Raw genomic sequence first — 22,371 nt, 5'->3', positions numbered from 1 at the left:
TGTCCTTTGTAGGGACATGGATAAAGCTGGAAACCATCATTCTCAGCAAACTATTGCAAAAACAAAAAACCAAACACTGTATGTTCTCACTCATAGGTGGGAATTGAACAGTGAGAACACTTGGACACAGGAAGGGGAACATCATACACTGGGGCCTGTTGTGGGGTGGGGAGAGCGGGGAGGGATAGCATTAGGAGATATACCTAATGTAAATGACAAGTTAATGGGTGCAGCACACCAGCATGGCACATGTATACATATGTAACAAACCTGCACGTTGTGCACATGTACTCTAGAACTTAAAGTATAATAATAAAAAAAATCTGTTCCTTAAATCTCAATTTTTCAGTGTCTGGTGACAAGGAAGAGGATGCTCCTCATAGAGAAGATTACTTTGAGCCCATTTCTCCTGATCGGAATTCTGTTCCCCAGGAAGGGCAGTATTCTGATGAAGGAGAAGTAGAAGAGGAACAACAAGAAGAAGGAGAAGATGATGAAGATGATGTGGATGTAGAGGAAGAAGAGGATGAGGATGAGGATGATCGACATACAGTAGACAGTATCCCTGAGGAGGAAGAGGAAGATGAAGAGGAAGAAGGTGAAGAGGATGAAGAAGGTGAAGGTGGGTTATGTTAGCTAGGACTTTGGGTTTTACATACTAGAAACTAACTCGATGCAGCTTTGAAAAATGCAAAAGAATTTCTAGCAAAGATAAATGGGTTCCAAGAAACCCACGGGTCAGAATGTAGCTAGGCCTCAAGGCATGACTAGAAATGAGATTTCCGTCTCTCCTCTGCTTTGTGTGTTAGCTTTAATCTCCCCTGTTTAACCAACCAGCCTAAACTGCCTGACTGTATCTCAGTTTTCTGTTTGACTTGCTACAATATGAGTTTCCCCTTGACAGCATCAGCTTTTGCCAGGAAAACAGAGTCATGTAGCAAATACATGTTGGTTAGGGATTTGGTGGCTGTTTTCAGAGTAAGGAGTGGTAAAGCTAGGTGGAATTCCTAAAGATGTCTGCCACTTAGATATTTTAGCAAATGCTACAATCTTTTTAACAATTCAAGGGAAAAATCTCAATTACACAAGTACATGTGGCAGTATGATACAGTCCTTTAATTAGGCTTTATTTTTCCTTTGAAAGCAAAAAGTGAAAGATATTCAAGCTAATTGGCTCCTAATTTGCCCAAGAAATGGCATGTAATGTTAAAGCATTTATGCAAAATAACAGATAATCTGCCTTGGCTCTTTTCTGCAGATAGTGAAAATGAGTGTCATTTGAGAATCACAGGGGCTCTTTTATAAAGTAACAACTAGATTATCATGTGATACTTTTTTTTGGTTTTTTAGCTTTTCCCATTCCCAGATTATCAAATAATTCTTTTTAGATTTACTGTATTTGGCAAAAGAGTTAAATTTTAGGCAGGCAGTTTTCTTTCTTTTTTTTGAGATACAGTCTCATTCCGTCAGACCCAGACTGGAGCACAGTGGTGCGATCTTGGTTCACTGCAGCCTTCACCTTCAGGGTTCGAGTGATTCATCCCTCAGCCTTCCGAGTAGCTGGGCTTACAGGCACCTGCCACTATGCTCGGGTAATTCTTGTATTTTTAGTAGAGACTGGGGTTTCACCATGTTGGCTAGGCTGGTCTCGGACTCCTGACCTCAAGTGATCTGCCCGCCTTGGCCTCCCAAAGTGCTGGGATTACAGGCATGAGCCACTGTGCCCGGCCATATTTTAAATTAACAAATTTTCCATCAAAATATAATGGAGATCTGCAAAACTGTATGATAGGTAAATGCAGAGAAATAAAAATTCAGGAATGTGAAATTAATGTTATAAAAAGAATCTACAATGGTTTTGCTGAAAATATTTGGTTTAACCTTATGATATTAGTTCTTATTTAACTTTAATATAACCAGTTTTTTTTTTCATCTTAAAAATAATCTCTCAAGAGGACAAGCATAATTTCTTTCCTCCTGAGATATTTTTGTTACTTTGAGGCATTTCTAATTTTATTTCTGTGAGGAAAAAGTATCTGTTACAGAGTTAGTTGTAAAACTGAACAGATACAGAGGAATTTGCTTAAAATGTTTGTTCAGTTTTCAGGTCTCACCCCTTTCAGGAAAAAGGAAGTTTGTCCATAATTATTCTATTAGAAATTATAAAATGTTATAAAATTGTGGATAAGATGTTGGGGCAGAAGTTGGTTTTGTTGAAGAAATCATTTTTAATGTTTTATTAAAACTATTTTTTGTTCAATCAGAATTTATGCATTAGACAAAGATGATGTAATACTTAAATATTATTCATACTAATTTTCAGGGGATGATGGTTATGAACAAATTTCCAGTGATGAAGATGGAATTGCTGACTTGGAACGTGAAACGTTTAAGTATCCAAACTTTGATGTTGAATACACTGCTGAAGACTTAGCTTCAGTTCCTCCTATGACATATGATCCATATGACAGGGAGCTTGTACCACTCTTATACTTCAGTTGTCCATACAAGACTACTTTTGAAATTGAAATCAGTAGAATGAAGGATCAAGGTCCAGATAAAGAAAATTCAGGGGCAATCGAAGCCTCAGTGAAATTAACAGAACTCTTAGATTTGTATAGAGAAGACAGAGGTGCAAAATGGGTAACAGCTTTAGAAGAAATTCCAAGTTTAATAATAAGAGGGTTAAGCTATTTGCAATTGAAAAACACAAAACAAGACTCCCTTGGCCAGTTGGTAGACTGGACCATGCAAGCTTTAAATTTACAAGTAGCGCTTTGCCAACCTATTGCCTTAAATGTTCGACAGCTCAAAGCTGGGACCAAATTAGTGACCTCACTAGCAGAATGTGGGGCTCAAGGAGTTACGGAACTGCTACAAGCAGGAGTGATCAATGGATTATTTGAGCTTCTGTTTGCTGATCATGTATCATCTTCTCTTAAGTTAAATGCTTTTAAAGCTTTGGACAGTGTCATTAGTATGACAGAAGGAATGGAAGCTTTTTTAAGAGGTAGGCAAAATGAAAAAAGTGGTTATCAAAAGCTTCTGGAACTCATACTTTTAGATCAGACTGTGAGGGTTGTTACTGCTGGTTCAGCTATTCTCCAAAAATGCCATTTCTATGAAATCTTGTCAGAGATTAAAAGACTTGGTGACCATTTAGCAGAGAAGACTTCATCTGTTCCTAACCACAGTGAACCTGATCACGACACAGATGCTGGACTTGAGAGAACAAACCCAGAATATGAAAATGAGGTGGAAGCTTCTATGGATATGGATCTTTTGGAATCCTCAAATATAAGTGAAGTGGAAATAGAAAGGCTTATTAACCTCCTAGAAGAAGTTTTTCATTTAATGGAAACTGCCCCTCATACAATGATCCAACCTCCTGTTAAGTCTTTCCCAACGATGGCACGAATTACTGGACCTCCAGAGAGGGATGATCCATACCCTATTCTCTTTAGGTAAGACATGTTTGTCTTTTGGGAAATAAGTGTCACAAATCATTGGAGACAATTGTATGTGGTTGATTTTGCTGTTTATCTGATTGTAGGTAACTTATTTACATGTAAGGATACTTGATATTTCAGAACAGTTACTCAGTAGTAGAACTGAGAAGTATGTTACTGTGGGTGAGCTTATATTGTGTTAGTTCTTTTTTTTTTTTTTTTTTTTTTTGTATTTTTAGCGGAGATGGGGTTTCACAATATTGGTCAGGCTGGTCTCAAACTCCTGACATGGTCCGCCTGACATGGTCCGCCTGCCTCGGCGTGTGCCACCACGCCCAGCTAAGTTTTTTTTTTTATTTTTTTTTATTTTTAGTAGAGACGGGGTTTCACCATATTGGTCAGGCTGGTCTCGATCTCCTGACCTCATGATCCGCCTGCCTCGGCCTCCCAAAGTGCTGGGATTACAGGCGTGAGCCACTGCGCCCGGCCTGTGTTAGTTCTTAAAGCAAAATTGGGGACTTAGTGAAAGAGTTTAATAATTAACAATGATGCTTGTATAAGCATGTCTATGAGCAAGAATAAATGAGAAACTGCTGACTTGCTTCTGGGAAGGTGGTACAAAGGGATGGTGTAGGAAGGAGAGCTTTTCTGTGTGAACCTGTCTGTAGTTATTACTCTTAATACATTGTAAGTTAAAATTATATTTTACTAACTTAATTTTATTGTCTTGGTTGAAGGTGTCTTTAAGGTTCCATTACTACTTGTTTTTGCCATCTACCTCTCTTGTTATCTGTTGATACAGTTTTGCCATTGTTAGGACCACCATCTAGTAGATTTTTTATTTTGTTTCGAGACTTTCTTTCTTCCCATTTGCCTGTAAATAATTTCCTAACATAAAAATGGAAAAATGGCATTTGTGTTATTTTATTACTTATTTTTGTGATTAATATTTTCATTGATTTGAAGCATAGTGCATTAGCAGGAGATGGGATATGTGTCCACTCTAAAACCTCCAGTTATCCAAATTCCTGGTTTTAGCTGAAACTATCAGACCTTGTCTTAGTTTGCGTTCCCTAAAAGGATAACTTGAGTTGAAGTCTTAGGTGCAGGTTCTTTGTTTGAAAGATTATCCTACGAAGCAGAAATGCATGAAGAGAGTAAGATAAGAAGAGGAGAAAAACCAGTAAAGGAAGTGTTATTACGCTTATTATTGCTGTGGACAGCTGGGGCTTATCCTACTGGGGACCCTCCGAAGAACTGGTTAAAGTGTATCTCCTGCTTATCCTCCTAAAACATTCAGGCTGGGGCATTTATCTACCAACTCTCCCCTTTGGTTCAAGGATGCCCGCGAGAAACTTTAACTCTTATGCTTCTGAGCTGTTCTTGCTTGTGGTTTGAGCACCCTTTACTGGCTTTGGGAGAAACCCTGAGGAAGAAAGGTAGAGAGGCCCAAAGTGAACACTCGAGGCTGGATACTGGCAACCCTCACAGATTGTGTACTGGGAAATCAGTGGGGCAGTGATGGGAGGTTGGGGAGCAGTAATATGTAAGAGGTGGGCAGAGTATGCATTTAGGCAGGATACTTAGAAGGAATAGAAAGACAAAATGAGAAGTAGGAGAGAATAGAAACCCAGGAAGCAAATAGTTTTGGGAACCAGTGAATGGTTTGTTGTGATACTGTGCAGTGGTTCAGAAGATAAGGATAGGAAATCATGTATTTTGTAACATAGATTGCAACTGGGGCTATGGCAAAAGTAGTTTAATGTAGCAGTGGGAGAGGAAGTGTGGATGAAAAGCCATTGGCCAATAAGGATTTGAAACAGCGTAGGCCACTGTTTTAAGAGATTTGGGTGGATCACCTGAGGTCAGGAGTTTGAGACCAGCTTGGCCAACATGGCAAAACCTCGTCTTTATTAAAAATAAAAAACTAGAGCTGGGTGTGGTGGCTCATGCCTGTAATCCCAGCACTTTGGGAGGCTGAGGCAGGCAGATTAGCTAAGGTCAGGAGTTCAAGACCAGCCTGGCCAACTTGGTGAAACCCCGTTTCTACTGAAAATACAATCATTAGCCGGGTGTGGTGGTGGGTGCTTGTAATCCCAGTTACCCGGGAGGCTGAGGCAGGAGAATCATTTGAACCTGGAGGTTAGAGCATGCGGTGAGCCAAGATCTGGCCACTGCACTCCAGCCTAGGCTACAGAGTGAGACTCTGTCTCAAAAACAAACAAACAAACAAAAGGCCGGGCACGGTGGCTCACGCCTGTAATCCCAGCACTTTGGGAGGCCGAGGCAGGTGGATCACCTGAGGTTGAGAGTTCAAGACCAGCCTGACCAGCATGGAGAAATGCCGTCTCTACTAAAGATACAAAATTAGTGGGGCATGGTGGCTCATGGGTGTAATCCCAACTACTTGGGAGGCTGAGGCAGAGAATTGCTTGAAACTGGGAGGCAGAGGTTGCAGCGAGCCGAGATCGCACCATTGCACTCCAGCCTGAGCAACAAGAGTGAAACTCTGTCTCAGAAAAAAAAAAAAAGTAACAAAAAAGACACACACACACAAATTAGCCGGGCTTGGTGGAACACGCCTGTAAACCCAGATACTTGGGGGACTGAGGCAGGAGAATCCTTTGAATCTGGGAGGTTGGAGGTTCTGGTGAGCCGAGATTCGGCCACTGCACTCCAGCCTGGGTAACAGAGTGAGACGCTGTCTCAAAAACAAGAAAACAAAAACTAGCCAGGCATGGTGGCGCGCACCTGTAATCCCAGCTAACTCGGGAGGCTGAGGCAGGAGAATCGCTTGAACCCAGGAGGCAGTGGTTGCAGTGAGCCGAGATTGTGCCACTGTACTCCTGCTTGGGCGACAAGAGCGAAACTCTGTCTCAAAAAAAAGAAATTTGGCCAGCCTAGGCAACATAGGGAGATCTCATCTCTACAGAAAATAAAAAATTAAAAAAAAAGTTAACTGGGAATGGTAGCGTGCGCCTGTGGTCCCAGCTGCTCAGGACCGTGAGATGGGAGGATTGCTTGAGCCTGAGAGGTTAAGGGTGCATTGAGCTGTGGTTGTGCCACTGCACTCCAGTCTGGGCAGCAGAGTGAGACCGTGTCTTAAAACAAGAAATTTGGCTAAGAGAAAAAGTGAGAAACAAGGCAGCAGCTAGAAGGAGATGTTGGGGTCAAAAAGGAAGGTTTTTGCACTCCATTTTGGGCAGCAGAGTGAGACCGTGTCTCAGAACAAGAAATTCGGCTAAGAGGAAAAGAAAGAAACAAGGCAGCAGCTAGAAGGAGATGTTGGGGTCAAAAAGAAGAGGCTTGAGCATATTTGTAGGCTGGGAATAGTGACTCATTTACAAAGTCAGTGGAGAGGGAGATGTTTATGATGTAGGAGTAAACAATATCAATTGCTGGAGCAAGGCTTGGTGGGAGATGAGGACAAGAGTACAAGTGTAGGAGTTTGGTTTTGGGCAGGAGAAAGGAAGTCTTCTAAGTATGCAAATATAGATACATTTGTAGTCTTGGAGATTATAGAGAAATTTAGATACTTCTTATTAACAACTTTATTTTTAGTAGAATAGGTGATGCTTTCAGTCACTGAGAAGAAGCTAGTAATTACTTACTAACTGTTTTTTTTCCCACCATATGGAGGAGGTACATTTGGGTATCAGACAAGAGGAAATAAAGGGCCCAGAATCGTTGTGCTAAGGAATTTGAATTTTATTTTTAGAATATGGAAAGGTATTGAATATTTTGGAGTAGCAGAACTGATATGATCAGAGTAATATTCTCAGATGTTGCAAGATGTATTGCAGTGGAAAAGAAATTAGAGTTATTAGGAAGATAAGATAGTCTGAGGTTTCTAGGTACTAGGTTTTAAGTACTTTGCCCTTAACAGGTAATGGAAAGGCAAATATTGTACTTATATTGACAGAGATTGTGAAATAGCCATTGTATTGTATAATAGTACTGGCTCTTAGCAACAGGACCTAGTAGGCGAAGGAAAATGAGAAGGAGCTAGAGATTTCTAGCCAGGGTAGCAATTGGAACTGTGGTTTTATTGACAGAAACTGGTGAATTAGGAAGGAGAGTGAATTTTGAAAGGGAAAATAATTGTACTTTGGAGGGTCTTTTTTTTGAAGTGTTGGTGAGGCTCTATTGTCCTATGTCAGGGTCCCCAAGAGCACCAAGATTCTCTAGGAGGACTCACAAAACTCAGCATATAATACTCAGCAAAGGAAAAAGGTACATGGGAGGAAGTCTGGGAAAACCAGGTGCAAGCTTCCAGAATCCTCTCACAGTGGAGTCACATAGTGCCTGCCTAATTCTCCCAGCAACAGGTTGTGACAACATGTATGAAGTGTTGCCTGTTGAGGAAGCTCTTTAGAAACTCGGCACCCAGGCTTTTTTATTTTTTATTTTTAAATAGCAACAATGACATGTTTTGATACATGTATACATTGTGGAATAATTATATCAAGCTAATTGGCATGCAAATTTTTTTATTGTGAATAGTCAGGTAGGCACTCACTGCCTATCTTCTACCAGAATTCCAGACTCCTAGAAGGAAAGCAGGTGTTCAGCATAACCATATTGTTTGCATAAATAATTTAGGCACAAGGAACTATTCTTATCAGTTAGGGGCACAGGAACCCTCTCGAAATCTAAGTTCCCAGAAGTTAGCCAGTGGCCAACCTTGCAAGCAGACCTCTAAGGATGTGCAGTCTGAGGCCTGCTATTTTAACCATTCTCCGAATGGTCCATAAGGAGAATGCTCTTAGAGCATAGTAATTCTGGAGTTTTGTCTTCTTGAGGGTTCTGTTTGCCTTTGTAGTAAGCAGTTACTAGTGAGTATTTATTGTTGTGAAGTAAAAGCCTGGGTTTAAATAGTAATAGGAATGAAGAGGCAGTTTCAGCTTTTGAGAAAATTAAGTTCTGGCCTGTCATTTACTTTTTAGTTGTATTTTGACAAGGGTTTATGAAAGCTATTGTGTTACCATTTGCAGTGACTAAAATGGAAGAGAATGAGTCAGAATTATAAATAATTTTTATTCTTTTTAACATTCAGAAAAAATGATATCTTACTACTTAAAAATTAAGTTTTCATTAAGCTGGTTCTATCTTGTAGTCAAGAGATGTTTTGATAGATTTTTAACCCATTTTTGAGTATTTGAAAAAATACAATGTTTTGGTTCTTTTTTCTTTAAAATCTGGTTAAGTTTCATTTTTTAAAAGTTGAGGAATGAGATCATGTCCTTTGCAGGGACATAGATTAATTTGGAAGCCATTATCCTCAGCAAACTAATGCAGGAACAGAAAACCAAATACTTCATGTTCTCACTTATAAGTGGGAGCTGAACAGTGAGAACACATGGACACAGAGAGGGCAGCAACACACACTGGGCTCTGTTAAGGGGGAACAGGGGGTTGGGGGAGAGCATCAGGAAAAGTAGCTAATACATGCTGGGCTTCATACCTAAGTGATGGGTTGATAGGTGCAGCATACCACCATGGCACATGTTTACCTGTGTAACAAGCCTGCACATTCTGCACATGTACTCCAGAACCAAAAAATTAAAAAGAAAAGAGAGGTAAAATTTGGAAAAGAGTTTAGGGAGGATGAGGCAAAAGGACCACTTGAGTCCAGAGAATCACTTAAGGCCAGGAGTTTGAGTCCAGCCTGGGCAACATAGCTAGATCTCGTCTCATAAAAAAATTAAAGAGTTTACGTCTGGCATGGCCTATAGGCAAGGAAGAAAATCCATACAGATAAGGATGCCCAAAGAAGTTGTCAGTAGCATTTGTGTCTATTTTGAAGTGTTGAGTAAATTCGGTCTTTTCCCCTTAAGACTATGTATGCTAAAGAATAATTCTTAGATTTGATAAAAGAGTGCTATGTGTGGCAATACTAACTACTTAAATGTTAAAAATTGATAATTTGAAAGTTTTTTCTCTGGAGATACTAATTCAGATCTACTGTAGTAAATCTGAATATACTATATTTTTCTATAGTATAGTCATCCCTCACCGTCTGTGAAATTATTCTCAGACCTCCCTTGGATACCAAAATCCAAGGATGCTCCAGTCTCTGATATAAAATATAAAATGTTGTAGTATTTGCATATAACCTATGCATATCCTCTTGAAGTCATGTCTAGGTTACTTATAATACATAGTACAATATAAATGCTCTGTAAATGGTTGTTATACTACTGTTGTGTAGGGAATGATGTATGAGAAAAGTCTGTACACAGTCAGTACTGATATATTTTTTTCTTTTCGAGTCTTGCTCTTTCACCTAGCCCAGGCTGGAGTGCAGTGGCATGGTCTTGGCTTTCTGCAGTCTCAACCTCCTGGGCTTAAGCGATCCTCCCACCTCAGCCTCCCAAGTAGCTGGGACTACAGGCATGGGCCGCCACGGCCAACTAATTAAAAATTTTTTGTAGAGACAGGGTCTCATTATGTTGCTCAGGCTGGTGTGAAATTACTGGGCTCAAGTGATCCTCCAGCCTTGGCCTCTCAGAGTGCTGGGATTACAGGTGTGAGCCACCACAGCCAGCCCAGACTTTTTTTTTTTGAGGCAGGGTCTCACTCAGGCTGGAGTGCAGTGAATCAGTCATGGCTCACTGCAGTATTTACCTCCCTGGGCTCAGCCTTCCCAGTAGCTGAGACTATAGAAATGTGCCACCACGCCTGGCTAATTTTTCTATTTTTTGTAGAGACAGGGTTTTGCCATGTTGCCCAGGCTGGTCTTGAGCTCCTGGCCTCAAGTGATCTGCTTGCTTCAGCTCCCAAAGTGCTTGGGATTGTAAGTGTGAGCAACTGCACCTGGTGCCAGATGCACTTTTAAAAAATATTTTCAGTTTGCAGTTGGCTTAATCCACAAATGCAAATGCGGAGTGCTGACTGTGTATATACTGTATTTTTCCTAGATGTACGAATTTGCATATACCGATATGCCATGAATAAAGTGGGACCATGGTGAAAAAGGAGCATTTGATAAGTATCCTGGAAAGAAGTCCCAAAATTTAAAGGAAAAACTTGTCAATAATTATTTATTTAACGTCTGTTGAGTGCTAACTAGGACAAAGCCTCACAGAACATTCACTTTTGTTTGGCCTCATCTAGAGAAGACTTGCCAGTCACGTTATGTTTTCAGTTAAAGCAGTATATTACTAAGGATAAGGATTATGGTCATTAAAATTTTTTATCGGTGTCTTGTCTGAATATAGAGTAAATGAAGAGTGCTTTGCACTGACTTGACATATATCAATTAACTCTTCCACAGATATCTTCACAGTCATCACTTCTTGGAGTTGGTTACCTTGCTTCTGTCAATTCCAGTAACAAGTGCTCACCCTGGTGTGCTGCAAGCCACAAAAGATGTTTTGAAGTTTCTTGCACAGTCACAGAAGGGTCTTCTTTTTTTTATGTCGGAATATGAAGCAACAAATTTATTGATACGAGCTCTGTGTCACCTTTATGATCAAGATGAGGAGGAAGGTCTCCAATCTGATGGTGTTATTGATGATGCATTTGCCTTGTGGCTACAGGACTCAACACAGACATTGCAATGTATTACAGAGCTGTTCAGCCATTTTCAGCGTTGTACAGCTAGTGAAGAAACTGACCATTCAGATCTCTTGGGAACCCTGCACAATCTTTATTTGATTACTTTTAATCCTGTAGGAAGATCAGCTGTTGGCCATGTTTTTAGTCTGGAGAAAAATCTCCAAAGTCTTATTACTCTAATGGAGTACTATTCCAAAGAAGCCTTAGGGTAATTTCCTACTTACTCCTTAAATTTTCTGTGATGTTAGAAAATCAGATTAACTAATGGTTTAGTTTCTTAAAAGAAAGTGTTGTTTTGAGAGGGAAAAAACTATAGTTTTGATGTAACACATAACTTGTTAATTAAAGGTTAGAGTGACAGAAATCTCTAAAATATAAGATGTGGCTATAAAGTAATACAATGGACTCTTTAGCACCTTCCTTCAGTTACCCCATGGTGTTAAAGATTGCAACTGTAGTACCCTCTGCTCTTTTATGTAGAGGGGAATTCTAAGGCACAGGAATATGTACCTTAAGGTATATATTCCTTTTATTCCTCTTACACTCTCTTGCTGGCTCCTGCCCTTGCATTCTAAACCATGCTTTGGATTCAGAATTGCTTTGACTAGGTGGGTGAATTGAGAATTATAATGGTTTGAAGAGCCTTCTTGGTAGGGCAGAGGGTTTTAGTGTATGAGAAGAGAGACGTGCCTTATTTCTGATTCATGTCACACAAGGCAAATGGCATCCAGATAACTGCCCTCACGGTGAGGACTTGGTATGTAATTCCTTGAGTGACAGATCTTTTGTGGGGTGCTTACAAAAAGCAAACAGCAATGACTTCCATGCCTAGCTATATCTTAACGGGTTTATAGTGGAATACTGAGTATTGAAGGCAGGTAATCATACTCCTTCCTATTTATCCAGATTGGACAAATATTTTGAAGGAGACTAATGAAGTATACTTCCTAATCTTTCATTGCTAATGAAGTATACTTGTTAATATTTCATTGTTTTTTGATCTTATTTCTTAATAGAATTTTACTTTCCATAGTGATATGTATGCTTTTTTATATACTTTTAAGTAATGGTTTCAGGTGCATTGGATATGAACTGTAAAATCTGATTTCTTGTCTTCAGACAGTCATGTTTTATTGTAAATTTCCTTGATCTCTTTAAAGCCAAGTAGAAGAAAATATTTTAAAAATTGTTCCTAAAAAATTGTTTTTGTATCCAAAACTTAAAAACCTTATTTTGTTTCAGTGATTCCAAATCTAAGAAGTCAGTAGCTTATAATTATGCATGTATACTTATTTTGGTGGTGGTTCAGTCTTCCAGTGATGTTCAAATGCTAGAACAACATGCAGCATCTCTCTTGAAGCTTTGTAAAGCAGATGAAAATAATGCTAAATTGCAAGGTATGGTATCTAAGTTATTTTAAGCATTTGTAATATGTGAAGGAACAAACCTTTGAATATCTGTAATTAGTCCTTCATCATGTTTTGATAATATACATAGTAATACTGTTTTTAACTTCCTGAAATTACTTTTTATGAAGATAGTTTTTAAAAACTAAAGGTTGATAAAATGTTTTAGTATATAAACAAAGTAGTTTTTACAACTACCTTTTCTGGAAAGTCATGAAAATTGGTGGTTTGTTGAAATTTCTAATCAAAATGGAAGAGGTAGTTTAAAGACAAACTCAAGGCCGGGTACGGTGGCTCATGCCTGTAATCCCAGGACTTTGGGAGGCCAAGGCAGGTGGATCACCTGAGGTCAGAAGTTCAAGACCAGCGTGGCCAACATGGTGAAACCCCATCTCTACTAAGAATACAAAAATTAGCTGGGCGTGGTGGCACACGCCTGTGGTTCCAGCTACTCGGGAGGCTGAGGCAAGAGAATTGCTTGATCCCGGGAGGCGGAGGTTGCGGTGAACCGAGATTGCACCACTGCACTCCAACCTGGGCAACAGAGCAAGACTCCATCTCAAAAAAAAAAAAAAAAAAGACTCAAAAGTTCAGTTTTTGGGTATAGTTTTCCTCTGTGTGTTTTGCTGTGTATGTATTTATTTCTACATAAAACACAAACTGCAACTTAGAAATCTAATTGTGGAGTAACACATTTGTGCTATCCTCAGAAGTAAAGAATAGTAAATATGACTATTATTTTTTTAAGTATATAAATGTATATTGAATGACATTTATGGGAAACCTTATGTGGGCAGCCTTGAAAAGTTTAATATACCTAATTACAAGTTTTAAATTATTTTATTTTGGTTCCTCATTTTCTGACCTTATCAAGTAGAAAATTTGATAACATTGAGTAAATACTGTAAAAAAAGGTTTAAAATAGCATGTGACCTCTTCTTTTCTTTTTAATCCTAAATTTTACTTGTGATATCTCCAGTAAAAGTTGGATAGTAAACTCAACTTCCCATTCTGGGAATAGCTTTTTTCCCTGAAGAATGCATTTATAAAAGGAGGGCACACAGTGTCTTCAAAGGTATTATTAGTGCTTTAGTACTTTTTCAGGGTGTTGGGTATTCTGGTATTTGTTTTATTATTATTTCTTATATCTTTGAGCAATATATTCTATATATAAGAAAGAGTTAATTTTAAAATGCATGGGGAAAATTGTGTACAGCTGTAATTCTTGTGGAGGAGTGTAGAACTAAGGAAAGACCTGGCTACTATTTTCTATTTCCTATATGGCATCTGGAACTGGTAATTCACTTTTTACATTAGAGTGCTTTTCTACAAACATTTTTGGTGATAGAATATAGGAGTTATGGCATAGCTTCTGGGAGAGTTTTGAGTTTGTTTGCAGTAAATGGTAGATTTTATTTGTGTTTATTCTATAAACAAAGTTTGCTGTCATTCTTTGGGGTGATAGTAATTTTATAAGGGCAAATTTGGAAGTTGACAAAATTAAAATTTCATGTTAGAGGAAAAGGCACTCAGCAAAATATCTCCCCTTGGGTTTGATTCCTTTAGAAATTAATGAATTTTGTTTATACTTTTTTTGGGTGGGTGTGAGAGGCAGTGGCAAAGATAGGTGAATAAACACTATGTTACGTTAATTTATAAGCAGTCTATTTTGTATATATATACATTTTTTTGAGACAGAGTCTTGCTCTGTCACCAGGCTGGAGTGCAGTGGCGTGATCTCGGCTCACTGCAACTTCCTCCTCCCAGGTTCAAGCGATTCTCCTGCCTCAGCGTCCCCAGTATCTGGGACCACAGGTGCGTGCTGCCACGCCCAGCTAATTTTTGTATTTTTAGTAGGGACTAAAGTAGGGATGGGGTTTCAGCATGCTGGCCAGAATGATCTCGATCTCTTGATCCTGTGATCCACCTGCCTCAGCCTCCCAAAGTGCTGGGATTATAGGCGTGAGCCACCATGCCCGACCCTATTTTGTAATTTTTTAATGTTGTAAATTGTAAAAATTAATTTTAATTATATAGACTAAGCATTTAAATATCTAAATTTGCAGAAATCAGATAACTAAGAGTAGGCACTTCTTTCATTTTAAAACTAAATTGTTTAAGCCGGGCACAGTGGCTCACGCTTGTAATTCCAGCAGTTTGGGAGGCTGAGGTAGGTGGATCACTTGAACTCAGGAATTTGAGACCAGTCTGGGCAACATGGTGAAACCCCATATCTACAAAAAATACAAAAATTAGCCAGGTGTGGTGATGCAAACCTGTAGTCCTAGCTACTTTGGAGGTTAAGGCAGGAGGATTGATTGCGTCCAGGAGGCTGAGACTGCAGTGAGCCATGATCACACTGCTGCGCTTCAGCCTGGGCAACAGAATGAAAAACTTGTCTAAAGAATTAGATACAAGTTGTAATCCCAGCACTTTGGGAGACCAAGGCGGGCGGATCATGAGGTCAGAAGTTCGAGACTAACGTGGCCTACATGGTGAATGAAACCCCATCTCTGCTAAAAATACAAAAATTAGCCGAGTGTGGTGGCAGGTGCCTGTAATCCCAGATACTCGGGAGGCTGAGGCAGGAAAATTGCTTGCAACCAGAAGGCAGAGGTTGCAGTGAGCCCAGATTGCACCACTGCACTCCGGCCTGGGCAACAAGAGTGAAACTCTGTCTCAAAAAAAAGAAGAATTAAGTACAAGTCCATCCCTGTATGAAATTTAGATGATTGAAATCAACATGGACCTAGTAATGTTTTTCTTTGGAAAAAATATTTACTTTCTTTGTTATAAAGCCTTCTATTTTTAAATATTATAAATTATTATTTTTCTTTTTAAGAACTTGGCAAGTGGCTTGAACCTCTGAAAAACCTTAGATTTGAAATTAACTGCATCCCAAACTTAATTGAGTATGTTAAGCAGGTAAGTGTAAAACTTAAAAGTGCTTTGACTTTTTGAAACTGTGTGGTAGTATATGGTGATACTGCATTGAATCACTTGTGTAGATAATGTAGACATTGTTAAGTGTCCTTGATTGATTTATTAGACTTTGTAGGTACAGATTGGTATATGTATATAGATGGATGTGTGATTATATGCATATGTGAATACACGTGCACATAACCCTGTGTACTGTACTACTTTTCACTACTGGATTCTGTCCTATTTTTTCCCTCTGAAATGGAAATAGTATCACCTACAATCTTGATGACATTTATAAGTGTTTTAAATGCTGTAGTCACGTAACATATAACTGTTTCAGCTAAATGTTATTTCTCAAAAAGAATTTCACTCAAAATATTTACGTAAAAATTGATAGGGCCCATTCCAGATAATTGCAGTGGAGGCTGGTTCTCTTTGTTAATTTGGGATGGTTAAATCTGCAGTTGAGATAATTCATAACAGTTAAAATTCATAAAACTCATAATGCAGTTTTAAAATTTTACATTCAAAACTTTCATCTCTGTTCCTTAGTCGAGTCACTGTGTAGCATAGGAAGGAAAGTTAAAAGCACTCATATATGCATAAAAAGTTTCAGGTTAGAAGAGCAGAACGGATCTTGAATTCTCTCTCTCATTTAGCAGGTGAAATCTGTGCGTGAGTGTGTGTGCACATGCATGCATGCACATGTGTGTTTGCGTGTGTGTATGAGAGAGAGAGTATGTAAGCCATCTTGGTTTTGGAATTGCAGTGTATATTATTAAAATAATTTTTGTATATTGTTTAATTTGTTGCTGTTGGGACCCACAGCAAAGTGTTGTTTGGGTTTATCTGCTTCAGATTTTTCTTTACTGATTTCTCTTTGTCTTCTTATACTGCAACTCTCCTAAGAGTACTTTTACTTCCTGTGGTGCCATCATATTCTTCCATGTTCTTAATCTGAACCTCAAATGACATCTAGAACTTTTCATTACATTTTCTTTTATTCAGGAGAAGTACAATTAATATCCTGTAAATTTAGATGGTCATGTATTCTGGGTACTTGTGCATGGTTGAATGAGTATTAACAAGATGTTCAATAAATGGCGATGGTTTGAGTAAAACTGTTTAATCAGTAAGAAATTTAGATGTAGAGATGTGAATTACATGCTGTAGTTAAGAGTTGATTTTTATGTAAACCTTCATCCCATTATGATTATTGTAAGTGGCTCTCATCCCAACATGGACTATAAAAAGTTGATCCAAGACTGAAACTTCACTCTGTGTCTTCCTGCTGCTTTATGTAATTTGTGGAATTACAAGGAAAAGGATTAGAATAAAAGAAAAGCTAAATTGAGATAGTCACTTTTTTTTTTTTTTTTGGTCTAGACGCTACTATGAGCTAAGAGATAGTAATGTTTTTTGAATGTTATTTCTTCCAAGGTGTTTTTTTTTTTGAGATGATGTCTTGCTCTGTCACCCAGGCTGGAGTGCACTGGCTCAATCTCGGCTCACTGCAGCTTCCACCTTTCAGATTCAAGCAATTCTCCTGCCTCAGCCTCCCGAGTAGCTGGGATTACAGGCACGTGCTACCACGCCTAGCTAATTTTTGTATTTTTAGTAGAGACGAGGTTTCACCATGTTGGCCAGGCTGTTCTCAAACTCCCAGCCTCAGGTGATCCACCCGTCTCAGCCTCCCAAAGTGCTGGGATTACAGGCATGAGCCACCACACCCAGCCCCAAGTTTTTAAACGATTGATAATGCTGTTCTGTGAAAGCTAAGAAAACTGAAACCTAACTATTTGTTACCTAGAAACATAGCATAGGCAGGTGCTAAGGACATCGGCAATTGTATTTGTTTGTCCTTTAACCTGTGCCCCACCTGGCTACAGTATGTTAGACTCCCTTGGTATCTGCATTTAAAAAAATGTATGCCATGTAGGCCAAAAACATTCCCTGCTGCTCCCTCACTTTTGAAGGAAGTTGAGTACTCAAAGGGCTTTTTATTTTTATTTTTTTAGAGACAAGGTTTCACTCTGTTGCCCAGGCTGGAGTGCAATGGCATGATCATGGTTTACTCTAGTCTTGACCTCCCAGGCTAAAGTGATCCCTTCCACCTCAGCCTCCTGAGTAGCTGGGACAATAGGCATGCACCACCACCCCTGGATGATTTTTTAATATTTTGTAGAGGCAGGGTCTCACTATGTTGCCCAGGCTGGTCTCGAACTCCTGGGCTCAAGCAATCCTTCCACCTCAGCCTCTCAGAGTGCTGGGATTACAGGTGTCAGCGACTGCACTCAGCCTCCACAGGACTTTTTAAATATAGTTACTGCTTCATTTTTGGCAGAGAAGATGTATGAAAAGAGTATATAGAAAGTAGCCATTGTAAACTCTTAATACAGGGAGTTTCATACATTTCATTATGTTATCTTTGTTCTAGTTGGTTCTTTTCAATGAACTTGTGCATTACAGTTTTTATTTACGTAATATTGCATATAGTACAACATATGCCAGAGATCAAATAATCTTGATAAATTAATTTAACTCTAGGGCCTTATTCATGGTTTAAATTTACTTAATAAATATATTGTATGTTCTTAACTTGAAGCTCATATTTTTAAGTAATTCCTTGTCTGGAATTTTCTGTTGATCTCATGGGTACTAAGAAATGTAATATTCTGTTCATTTTTATTTTTAAAGAATATTGATAACTTGATGACCCCAGAAGGAGTTGGCCTTACAACTGCCTTACGTGTTCTCTGTAATGTTGCATGCCCACCACCTCCTGTTGAAGGTAATGTGGCTACTGTATTTTAAAAACTATGATTCTTAAGCCTAGAATAAATATTGTTTATTAAATATTTAGTTTAATAATTATTAAACATCATTTAATAATGATAAATATTTTAATTAAAGTAAATATCATAAAAATCATTTATTATAAATGTAAAAATCATTTATAAATAAATATTAAATATTTAGTTTAATAATAATTCTTAATCAGTTATTAACATATATGTAATTAGTTTTGTTTCTTTTCCTTATCCTATATAAAGGTCAACAGAAAGATCTGAAATGGAATCTTGCCGTTATTCAGCTTTTTTCTGCTGAAGGAATGGACACATTTATTCGAGTTCTGCAAAAATTGAACAGTATTCTGACTCAGCCTTGGAGGCTCCATGTCAACATGGGGACTACCCTTCACAGAGTTACTACTATTTCAATGGCTCGCTGCACACTCACTCTTCTTAAAACTATGTTAACAGAACTCCTGAGAGGTGGATCCTTTGAGTTTAAGGACATGCGTGTTCCTTCAGCACTTGTTACTTTACATATGCTCCTGTGCTCTATCCCCCTCTCAGGTCGTTTGGATAGTGATGAACAGAAAATTCAGAATGATATCATTGATATTTTACTGACTTTTACACAAGGAGTTAATGAAAAACTCACAATCTCAGAAGAGACTCTGGCCAATAATACTTGGTCTTTAATGTTAAAAGAAGTTCTTTCTTCAATCTTGAAGGTTCCTGAAGGATTTTTTTCTGGACTCATACTCCTTTCAGAGCTGCTGCCTCTTCCATTGCCCATGCAAACAACTCAGGTATCACTTCCATATAACATGCATCTTATAAATGACTGCAGTAACACTTTTTAAAAAGCCAGTGATTTTGTTAAAAAACAAAAACCCTCATCTCCCTTCCTCCCAAAAAGACATAAAATAACCGGATGAGGGGGAGATAAAACTGAAACAAGTTGGTCATTGAGGAAATATGGGGGTAACATTTTAAATAAATTTTTGTTAAAGTGAGTTTTATTATGCTGTTATGTATGTTTGTACTTATATATTTCTGTTATTTTACATCCTTTTCCCCCTCCTTACCATGTGTTAGAATTTGCGAATAACTAGGTTGCTTCACCAGTGGACTCTACTCAACTAACTGCTAACCTGAGAACAATAAGATTTTTTAGACTCATTGAATTCAAGCAAATGTTTAACTGTATAATAGAAAATTAAATGTTTTAAGCATGCAGTAAAAATGTTCTTTTCATAACATTTCTTCCTGAACAGTTTTTGTGACTATAAATAAATATTTAAAAATCTACGTACACACACATTATACTTTTTTAACAGGTTATTGAGCCACATGATATATCAGTGGCACTCAACACCCGAAAATTGTGGAGCATGCACCTTCATGTTCAAGCAAAGTTGCTCCAAGAAATAGTTCGCTCTTTCTCTGGCACAACCTGCCAGCCCATTCAACATATGTTACGGCGTATTTGTGTTCAATTGTGTGACCTTGCCTCACCAACTGCACTTCTGATTATGAGAACTGTGTTGGATTTGATTGTAGAAGACTTGCAAAGGTATTTTCATTTTGCATAAAAAATTTTTTCCTCAAGTTATTTTTGACACATATATTTTTTTCCTTACAATTTGGAAACTAGGGTTTGTAATGCCCAGATAACATATAAACATGTAAATATACACATATACCTACATATGCACACATATGTATATATGAATACTTACAGACTCTTAAAATGAGAAAGCTTTATTTCATCATTTCATGTGCAAGGTATCTTGAAGGTCTTGATTTGGGGTTTTCAAATGGTGAATCCTAAAGAAGTATTCTGATTTAAGAAAATATATTATTGGAAACCTGAATTTATAAAATTTTTGCAGTCATTGTAAAATTCCAGAGGATTTGTCATTATACCCAAGGAATTAAATGTTTTATGCAAAATTTGTGTAAGTTGATGTGTAATGAGAAATAAATATTAGTTAATGCCTTAAGATCAGGAACTTTGTTTACTAAATGTATTGATTTTATTTCAGCACTTCAGAAGATAAAGAAAAACAGTATACTAGCCAAACCACCAGGTTGCTTGCTCTTCTTGATGCTCTGGCTTCAAACAAAGCTTGTAAATTAGCTATTTTGCATCTAATTAATGGAACTATTAAAGGTGATGAAAGATACGCAGAGATATTCCAGGATCTTTTAGCTTTGGTGCGGTCTCCTGGAGACAGTGTTATTCGCCAACAGTGTGTTGAATATGTCACATCCATTTTGCAGTCTCTCTGTGATCAGGTATTTATAGTTATTTTATAAAGTTTCTGTGTGTGTGTGTGTGTGTGTGTGTGTGTGTGTGTGTATTTAAGCATCTTGATGTAAATTTTGGCTGTGAATGAACAGCTCTCATCTGTTTTATTATTCCTGCTATTGTTCATGGGTTTCTCTGAAGAGCTTTTTTCTTTCCTTTATAAGATCATAACCTTGGGTAATTGCTTTATGTGTCACTGTTTCGGTGTTTTTTAGGGTCTAATTCATTTTCCTTCCAATTACGTTACACAAGTCATTCTTTTTTCTTTTTTTTTGAGACGGAGTCTCGCTCTGTTGCCCAGGCTGGAGTGCAGCGGCGGATCTCAGCTCACTGCAAGCTCCGCCTCCCGGGTTTACGCCATTCTCCTGCCTCAGCCTCCCGAGTAGCTGGGACTATAGGCGCCCGCCACCTCGCCCGGCTAGTTTTCTGTATTTTTTTTAGTAGAGACGGGGTTTCACTGTATTAGTCACAATGGTCTTGATCTCCTGACCTCGTGATCCACCCGTTTCAGCCTCCCAAAGTGCTGGGATTACAGGCTTGAGCCACGGCACCCGGCCCATTCTTTTTTTTTGAGATGGAGTCTCATTCTGTCGCCCAGGCTGGAGTGCAATGGCGCGATCTCAGCTCACTGCAGCCTCTGCCCCTCCAGGTTCAAGTGATTCTCCTGCCTCAGCCTCCTGAGTAGCGGAGATTACTGGCACATACCACCATGCCTGGCTAATTTTTGTATTTTTAGTAGAGACAGGGTTTCACCATGTTTGTCGGGCTGGTCTTGAACTCCTGATCTCAGGTGATCCATCTGCCTCAGCCTCCCAAAGTGCTGGGATTACAGACGAGAGCCACCATGCCTGGCTACGCCAAGTCATTCTTAAATTTCATAGCTTGATTGAATTAATATGTTCTCTTGTTAGGGCAACCTTTGAAGGCTACTACATTTTTAGTGTGTTTCAGACTACTTTGCTTATAGATGTTGGCTAACAGTAGTACTATTTTTTCCTGTTGTCTATATTATTGACTTCCAGTTTATAGTTTCATGGGTTAATGAGAATTGTTTTAACTTTTAAAGCCCATTATGATTGAGATCTTTGGAGATTTCTATGCCTAATGTCATTTTAGCTTGTCAGAATGCTCTTGCTAAGTGGTCATCAAATGTGATTTTTTATTTCAGGCAGAATAGAGTCCCATGTTGGAAGACTATTTTTCTACCTTAACAGATACTCAGTTTGGTTACCTTTAAGACCCAGGTCAAGAAAGAACTTTTTTTTTTTTTTGTATGACTTGTTTTCACAAAGAAGGAGACCTGGTAGAAAGAGTATTCTAAGTGCTTGTACCTCAAAGTGTCCACTTGATTGGTATTTCTTATGTAATCCGCTTTGGGTTGCATGACTACATTGAATAGTCCTGTGGCATCCTAGCTGCCTTGGTCACACGAATCTCATTGATGGCCTCACTTTGCCATGTTTTCCTTCTGATTCAAGCCTTGTTTTATAGTTTTAAGCCAAGTTGAATGTGAGTTTTCAGTATGTTGAAGTAATTAAAGATGATAAAACATAATACAAAATGCTCTTGTAAAATTCAGTTTACTTCTGGCTGGGCATGGTGGCTCACGCCTGTACTGTAATCCCAGCACTTTGGGAGGCCGAGGTGGGTGGATCACGAGGTCAGGAGTTTGAGACCAGCCTGGCCAATATGGTGAAACCCCATCTCTACTACAAAAAAACTAGCTGGATGTGGTGGCGCGCATCTGTAGTCCCAGCTTGAACCCAAGAGGCAGAGGTTGCAATGAGCCAAGATTGTGCCACTGCACAGATCCTGGGCAATAGAGGGAGACTTCGTCTCAAAAAAAAATTCAGTTTACTTCTATAAAGAGTAGTGAGAGTTTTTAGAGTTATCATTAGCTAAACTTGCTTAGCATTGGAAAACTTGAA

The 22,371-nt window shown here is 38.6% G+C and overlaps 1 protein-coding gene across 2 annotated transcripts in view; it reads left to right on the top strand.

The window, feature by feature from the left end:
* The window catches only part of VIRMA (vir like m6A methyltransferase associated), a 65,846-nt gene that overhangs the window by 23,442 nt on the left and 20,033 nt on the right, over positions 1-22,371 (top strand). Inside the window, exons 7-15 of one of the 2 annotated variants that reach the window (XM_023222853.2) lie at positions 350-622; positions 2,324-3,464; positions 10,726-11,217; positions 12,252-12,406; positions 15,258-15,340; positions 18,038-18,131; positions 18,394-18,938; positions 19,470-19,705; positions 20,178-20,430. In XM_023222853.2, coding sequence (XP_023078621.1) covers positions 350-622; positions 2,324-3,464; positions 10,726-11,217; positions 12,252-12,406; positions 15,258-15,340; positions 18,038-18,131; positions 18,394-18,938; positions 19,470-19,705; positions 20,178-20,430 — 3,272 coding nt within the window. The remainder of the gene's footprint in view (positions 1-349; positions 623-2,323; positions 3,465-10,725; positions 11,218-12,251; positions 12,407-15,257; positions 15,341-18,037; positions 18,132-18,393; positions 18,939-19,469; positions 19,706-20,177; positions 20,431-22,371) is intronic. The other variant, XM_023222854.1, reaches the window with a different exon arrangement.

This window comes from Piliocolobus tephrosceles, chromosome 7 (genome assembly GCF_002776525.5).
Source record: "Piliocolobus tephrosceles isolate RC106 chromosome 7, ASM277652v3, whole genome shotgun sequence".
Taxonomy (NCBI): Eukaryota; Metazoa; Chordata; class Mammalia; order Primates; family Cercopithecidae; genus Piliocolobus; species Piliocolobus tephrosceles.
This window is presented reverse-complemented; position numbering and strand designations above follow the sequence as displayed.